This window comes from Pavona decussata, unplaced genomic scaffold, assembly GCF_977016875.1.
Source record: "Pavona decussata unplaced genomic scaffold, jaPavDecu1.1 SCAFFOLD_141, whole genome shotgun sequence".
Taxonomy (NCBI): domain Eukaryota; kingdom Metazoa; phylum Cnidaria; class Anthozoa; order Scleractinia; family Agariciidae; genus Pavona; species Pavona decussata.
The window spans coordinates 35383-43432 of record NW_028145554.1 but is presented as its reverse complement, the minus strand read 5'-3'; the positions used below and the strand labels follow the sequence as shown (position 1 = coordinate 43432).

Genomic DNA, 8050 nt, shown 5'->3' with positions numbered 1-8050 from the left:
CATCTTTCCGTGCAACGGCTTTTATCCTACCTTATTACAGGAAATTTAATTTAAGTCGCCTTAATTTTTGTGGTCGTTCATTTCCATGACCATAATTTCCATCATTTTTAATCCCAAATTTTGGATCTAATCTTGACACCTTGAAAACAAATTAAATGTTTACAATGTTTATGGACTTTATGTTTATGAAAGCAGTGATGGAAGGAGTGTATACAATATGCGAGCCAGCGAGGGATCTGGAGGCATGCGAGGCAGACGTGCGAGGCATGAACAAAACATGCGAGGCATGAACAACCCCCAACATAAATGCTAACCTGGAAGCTATTTAAGCTAACCTGAGTGCTTTTTAGGCTAACCGGAGTGTTCTTTAGGCTAACCTGAGTGCCTCTTATGTCTGCCTCGCATGGCTCGCAGATTTTGCATCCTCTGATGGAAGCAGCCCCCATAGGGGCAGATAGGAGGAAATCTCAACATCTGATCTAAGTACAGAAATTCGGCAAGATAGATATTGAGTCATCAAAATAATCTTTCTCCACGAAAATTTTTCAAAATTTCCATATTTCTTGACTGATCATAATTTGGTATTTCAAAGCCTCTTTGAATTTGTAGGGATCTTTTCGGTTGCCCCTGAAACCAGCTGAAACTCCTCCGGTATTTGGCACCTTGTGCCAACCGCGTTTTAAATTTCCCTGAATTTGAAATCTTCAGAATCTTACACCATTTTTTGCGTCAATTTCCTTTATTGGGAAGTAATTTTTCCTTCAATTCTCTTTAATTTATGTCGCTTTAATTTCAAATAAGACTTACCTTAATCAATACAAGCGTTAATTTCCTATAATAAAGTAAGCTTAACTTTCTTAAAGTAAGTTCGTTGTAGTTGTCTCTTCAAAGGACTACGATTTTGAGGTCGTTGTGGTCGGGGCTTGTGGCCTGCGAACGCAAACGTATTTTTCGCAGGCTATTGGTCCTTGAAGCCAAAGGGAAAAAATGTAATTCTGCAGGGTACATCAAATTGAGTCAACTAGGATTTTCCAAGTTCCAGAAACGATCGAAACGTTATGGAAACAAAAAACTGGTTGCCAAAACTGCCGAATGTGTTTGACGCCATTTTGAATTACCCGCTCACTGTGCTCTGTGGGTTTCTCACCACGTGACGTTTCCTGACATTTGTATTGGCTGGTGTTTTTAGTGACCTTGAGTAACCGCGTTTTCCTTCGCTGGCTTTCGGGCTGCAAAAAATTTTGCAGTCGCTAAATCTTGTCTTGACGTGATCGTCTTTGATCGATCCGTGTTTGTAGAAAGTCAACACATTGTTGAACAATATGACTTCGTACTCTTTCGAAGGAAACCTTTTCCCTTGTGATTATTTTAAGAATTGTCGATCTCTACTTAAAAGGGGTGAGGGCTGAAATGAACAGCAAGAAAAATCGACCGATACGATGGGAGTTCAGTTGCACGTAAGCTTTAATCTTTTTTAGAGATTTTATTGCACTTGTGAAGTATCTTCTTCTATTGATGTTGCGTTGTCAATTTTTTCTTTACGTAAATGACTTGACCCTGCCACTTCATTGATCAAAGCTCCCAGTCAACTGCAGGGGGTCTCCTCGATAAGCCTAGAAAGGCCTCTGAGACTTCCTGCTCAATGCTGTTACTTCAGTGATGAATGAAATATTGTAAAAGATGTTGATTTTGGGCAAATAAATAAATAAATAAATAAATAAATAAATAAATAAATAAATAAAAAATTGATCATTACCCTAAAACAACAACCAACATAAGATTTTGCTCATATTTCTATTTCGCCAAGTTAGTAATCTAAGTATGTTTGCCCAAAATTGAAATAAAAAGAGGGGGTCGCCGTGCTCGTTTTTTAGAAACGGAATCATTGAAGAATGGTAATTTATGCACTTTTGAACAAAAAGGAAGTCCTGTAATGAGCATTTGCCAAAAACAGGAACTATTTTCTGAAGAACACTTCATAGAATTTTTACACTGTGCATAAATTCTTTTCATTTTTTGATACAGCTTAAATCCCGATCCTGGTTATGGCATGTATAATTGCATTAACTATAAATATGTTCTTGTCATGTGCTCTCAACTGAACTTGACAGCCAGATTCATTGGGGTTCAGTACCACGCGGAGATTTTATTTCTGTGCCGAAAACCTACAAAACATGATTTACGAAATTTTGAGCACTCAAGCAAACTTTAATGAGAATCTGAGCATGTGAGCAGTTGCAAAAATTTTGCAAGCAGGAGCAAATGAGCACTTGTTTAATATGCGAGCAAAACCCAAATTTTGCAAGCACTGGATACCCCTCATAAAGTATGCAAAATTACTTTCTCTTGGTAGGTACCATCAATATATAGGAAACCCAAGTATCTTGGACCATCCTGAAATGCACAGAATGTATGTGCAGTAGCAAATGAGGCATTCTCCTTAAATATTTTTATTAACTTAAGCTTACTTTCAATTTTTGTTTGGTTTTCAGGTTGTGCTGCATTTTCTCTTAAGCATGATGTATATTGGTTTGTTTATTGTGGAATCAAGTTTGTAAGTATCTTGCAGAAAAATGGTTTTTAGCTTTGCTTTATGGTCATGAAGTTATATTTTTAATTATTAATAAGTCTTATGACAATTTAGTATGAAATGTACTTTAATTAAGCCTTGTGAAGACTTTGTGAAGAATATAACAGTTTCCGTTTGAGTGTTTAAATTTATGTTGAACAGTAATTGTTTGAATTACTGCTTGGTGTGTTAATTCACTTTTGGTAGCTAAAGGGAAGGTGCTTTTTCGAGCGGGAGCTCTTATTGGGAAGGCACTTCATTCTGCTTTGACAATGACGTCTGTGTGATTGCTTGTATAGTTGGAGTAATTTTAGCATTAGCTGGTCATTTCTAAATCACTATTGTTAACAGCACTTGATGTTATTGAATTCCTCATGAGAGAGTAGAATTGTATAAGAATTCAATTCAGTAATAAGAAAGAAAGCCAAATAACAAATGATTGTGTAGTTGTTCCAACTTGTGAAACCAGGCAGTGGGATTAGGTGCTTATTATTGGAACAGGGGACATCAGTTTTATTTGTCTAATTATGATAGTTTTTTTATGAGCTTATATTCAGACTTTTTAGGAAAAAACATATTTACCAGTAAATATTATAAAGGTACACTTCTATCTCATCACCCTACTGAAGGCATTGCAAACCTCATTGTGTGCCATATCTCGCAAGTAATTTTTTTCTCAGTTTAGTCACAGGAATGAAGAAATAATCAAAAGGTTGATGCTGAGAACGAAGGAATAAGACAAGTAACACATCAAATTTGTTGGTCAAAGATTTTTAAGGCCATGTTATTTCTTTTCAGTCCTATTGAACACTGCTTGGATATGGCAACTCAAAAGTTATGGCTGTTTGACATTGGTTTTAACCTGTTTTTCCTGTTTTACTTTTTGCTTCGGGTAAGTACATGTAATTGTCAGTAGTGGTTAATTGGCGTCTTTATCATTCTAATAATAATAATAAATTTAGTATTATAAAAAAGTTAATGCAAGTTCTCCCCCTTCCCTCTCTTGTCTCTACAGAAATTTACTTGTGGTTTTATGCACTATTATCTAAAAACCAATTTAATCTGACCAGTCAGATTAAATCGGCTTTAAGATAAAAGTCACAAGTAGGTTATACAGTCTTTCAGTTTGTGCATTAGAAAGTAAATGTTAACCCTTAGCTAGTAATGATATGCTGAATCAACAAGGTGGCTGTTTGCAAGGTGGTGTTCCCGTGTGCTTGCCCAGAGAGTGATTATTATAATCATAGTTTTTGTTTCAGGAAAGAACCAAAATCTTGAAATAATGAATGAAGAGTTTGTCAGAAAGCAGTGTTAATATTTAATACTGTTAAATATGCTCAGCCGTTTTCTGTAACTCATCAGACATTGGTGCCTCTGGGAGGAGAAAATGAATTCAAGCCACACCCACCAGCACTCTGATGATCCCAGTTCAGGGGACCATGCTAAGAGGCACCTCCCTCACTTTTTGATTTTATTTCCCTTAGCTGAATGCTTACAAGAAACAATACAATGTGTATTAATATTACTATAGTAAAACTGTAAGACTGATGACCCCACCAGAGTTACCTAAAACACACTGCAAATTAATATTAATAATAATTGTAAAGTAAATCTAAGTTTTTTATGGACAATAATATTGGGGTCTTCTCACGGTTTATGAATATGTGGGAAAAGCAGATCTTTAATTTATAACAGCAGAGGGCTGTTGAAGTCCGGATGCAGGAGAACTGGTTCCCATCCTTAGAAAATTTTTCTCATTAGTACTCAGCTTTCCTTAAGTACCTGAGTCATTTCTTCATGCAGCCTTGTTGAAACCAGGCTATTAGCTGGTCTGACTTTCAACCATGTAAAGGTCACATTTTTCCCCTTCTTCTTTAAGCGAGTCTTGAATTGCTCAGAAACTACAGGTCTGCACTTTCTCACATTTCTTCCAATTAATATAAAATTGTTGTAGTGATTAATCCCACGAGTCTCCCGTAGCTCAGTGGTAAAGCATCCAAACTAGTAATCGGAAGGTCTTAATTTCGACTCCTGATAGGAGCACTCAGATGCCTGTGTCACTTTTTAGAATTATAATACATCATTCTCATTCATTCACCAGGCTTGAAATATACATGTACTACAGTGTATGATCACATTTATTTCATATACCACACGTTCGACATTCAAATCCTAGCAGTATGCAGGATGTTTGTCCCATGAACCTTGTGTAATGGCCTTAGCTCCCACAAGTCTCCTGTAGCTCAGTGGTAGAGCATCCGAACCAGTAATCAGAAGGTCTTAGGTTCAACTCCTGATCTGGAGCACTCGGATTTCTTTTTTTCCGAATATGCCTGTGTCACTTTCTAAATAATAACATCATTGTCATTCATTCACCAGGCTTGGAATATACCATCACATTTATTTCAATAATAAAGTTGTTATAAATTGGCCTTAACATGTTATTCTGCATTAGTTTCTTGCAGCAAATGATAAGCTGATGCTCTGGCTGGAGATGTTGTCATTAGTTGACTTTCTCACCATTCCTGAAGTGTTTGTTTCCCTAGTTTTCAAACAAAACTGGCTGGGTAAGATAATACAAAGATGGAATTAATATATTAAGGACTGTGTGGCTGTTTATATAATGTCCAATTTACAAATACAGTAGTTGTACGTCCAATGACTGCTTATCTTGTGGGAGGCTAATTAAATTTCCAGTCAAGACTTAATTTTAAACTAAAAATACTAAAATTGCAGTCAGGGATAGACATCAGAACTAAAAATTTTTTGTTTGGCACCGACTATTGTTAACGTTAGAAACAACGTTAATTAAGCGTCAAAGACGTTTCGGCCAAACAACTTCGGCCTTCATCGGTTATTTTTAAAAGCCAACTGAATCACGGCTTTGTTACGGTTCACAGTTCTGCGCGTGCGACGCGGTTAGTGAATGCTGTACATGAAACTTATTTAAATAGACTATTCTATTTCCATTGTAACTTGAGTATTTAATTTTTGACAGTTGTTTACTTGATCAGCAGAGACTTATGTAATATATTTATTTATAACATAGCGCGCGTGTATCCTAATGTAATTTCTATTGGCTTCATCATGGTACATTTCTCAACATATGCACGGCCGTGCGTCCATCCGATGACGTGTGCAAGTCAGATGGGGGAAGCATGCGCACGCTATGTTATAAAAAAACTTTTTACAGAGAAACAACACCATAAAAAATGTTTATTTATAAGAGCTTCTCGAAGTTTAATGAACGTTAAGATTTAACCGATATGAGAAACCACTTTCACCATTTTTTTTTGTACAGAGAATCAGTTTGTTATTAATCAGGAGCAAAACTGTTTTCCAGAAATCATTTACTTTATTTTCACTATGTTATAAAAGAATTGGTTCATGCTTTTAGCTGTGCGAGAAGCTATAGTTGCTCTCAGCTATGCCTCGAGCAACTCTTACGCTTCTCTCGTGCTCTCCAAACTTCCCGCATGCATCCATAACTCGATATATGCACGAGCGAGTAAGCATGAACCAATTCTTAAATTCTTTATTTACTCACGAAGCATCAAATAGCTCAGAACTCGTTCTAAGGTGTCTGTGCATTCCAGGTTGAATTGGAATTTGGAAGTGTTGGTTTTTTTTAACAACCCTTTCAAGAGCATAACATTATTACTCTCACACATCCTTGAATCTGTAGCAAAATTATGTCCTTAAGTTGCATATAACCATTATTGCAAAAACATTTAATATACTCATGGGTACAAAGTTCTGTAACCTGTCCTCTCGTATTTGTTGGTTTTTTTTTTTGGTACTGTAACAATGCAGTGTTTGTTGGGATTATTGCAGTATATTTATATGCACTAGCCCATCACATGAACAAATTTCAACAAGGAAGACATTGTCCGTACGTGTATTATAAAGAGATATGACAATATTTAAGCTACGTATTCAATTACTGAATAGCTTTTGTGAAAATGATCATGTCATTCTGCTCTATAGGCACTGTCCCACAAATTTTATCTACTACTAATAAAGATAGTAACTACAAACCAATTGTGAAAGTAACTTATAGAAATGGTTCACGTCTCAACTTTATTTAACACTACTAATGATATTTATTTAGTTATCAGTAATTTTAGTTTATGTTCTGTTTGGTAAATTGAAAATATATTCAATTCCCTTCGTGAAAAGGCTTTTTAAAATCTCTAACACTTAAGGGGGCGTACTTGACTGACCCTCAGAATTATAGAAGCCAATTCAAGTCAATCCCTGCAAGTTTCTAGATATGTTTACGTAGCACTTTCAAGACAAATTTCAAAACTGGGTCTTCAATATTGGGCAATATAACATTTTATTTAAATATTTTCTGTCATATTTTTCAGGGCTAAGATTTCTCCGGGCCATGCAGTTTATTAGCCTTGCTGATATTCTACAGTACATGGGCATTATACACTCCAGGTCTGTTTATGACTTAATTTTTAGTATTTGTGCAGTTAATCAAAGTAACTGACAGAAGTTTAGTAGTTCCTGCGGGGGAAAAAAATAACAATAACTGCACAATGGCCAGTTTGTATGTCATGGCAATGTCATGTTCACAGGCAGTCAATTTGTTTGGTGTCCGGCCCTGCAAAATTCAATAGAATTAACTAAAGTTTATTTACTCTAAAACGAGGTCAGTAGGGCCAATTAACATATGTTAAAAATATAAGTAATAAATTGCCTTCCATTTATGCATTTAAAGGTTAATGGAATGATGGAGATATGTATCTTCTTCTTCCATCAGTCTTGACTGAGAACACATTGATCTGTATTTATATGTACCTGCACATGTGAATGAGTCTACAAATTACCAATGAAAGCAATTTGTTCACAACACCAATCTGTTTTTTTTTTTTTTCATGCAAAGTGATATTAATAATAGTATATTTACCTGGCTGAAGCATTTTAAAATTGTTAAGTGTGACCATTCAAATGGAAGTATTATTGTCTGTAAATAACAACAACAACAACAACAACAACAACAATTATTGCAAAGTGCTTTGACTTGTACATTGATTAAAATAAAATGCTTTTGTTTAATTAATAATAATTATTATTATTGTACCCAAGTTTTTCTGAAAAGCTTTAATTTTGTGCATTCATTATGTTGCAAGGCACTGTTTGATTAGAAGAGGTTTTTTATTGTTATTCTAATTGACAAGTTTTGTAGCTCAAATTATGCAACTTTGCAACATAGTTGTACTAATTATAATTTACCTGATAATTTTTAATTTTTTTCCTATTATTTAGTGGGATCATCTCTCTGACAGTAATGATTGGAAACTTGTTGGCCCTCTTGTTTACATCTGGTGGAATCCTTTTCTTGGTAAACTAGCCAATAATAATAATTTATTATTAAATAATAATATTTTAATTTATATAATTTCTAGTAATTAAACTGTTATTTGATGTTGATGTACTAGTACTAGTATTATGTGTGCACAGTGTAATCCT

General features: G+C 35.0%; 1 protein-coding gene across 5 annotated transcripts in view; it reads left to right on the top strand.

Annotated features, from left to right (window-relative positions):
* The window catches only part of LOC146466680 (calcium-activated potassium channel subunit alpha-1-like), a 33417-nt gene that overhangs the window by 3677 nt on the left and 21690 nt on the right, over positions 1-8050 (top strand). For 4 of the 5 annotated variants that reach the window (XM_085126892.1, XM_085126893.1, XM_085126894.1 and 1 more), the window contains exons 2-6: positions 2493-2554; positions 3368-3461; positions 5025-5136; positions 6940-7015; positions 7847-7922. In XM_085126892.1, the coding sequence (XP_084983018.1) occupies positions 2493-2554; positions 3368-3461; positions 5025-5136; positions 6940-7015; positions 7847-7922 (420 nt within the window). Of the gene's footprint in view, positions 1-1220; positions 1458-2492; positions 2555-3367; positions 3462-5024; positions 5137-6939; positions 7016-7846; positions 7923-8050 lie in introns of those variants that run through there. The other variant, XM_085126896.1, reaches the window with a different exon arrangement.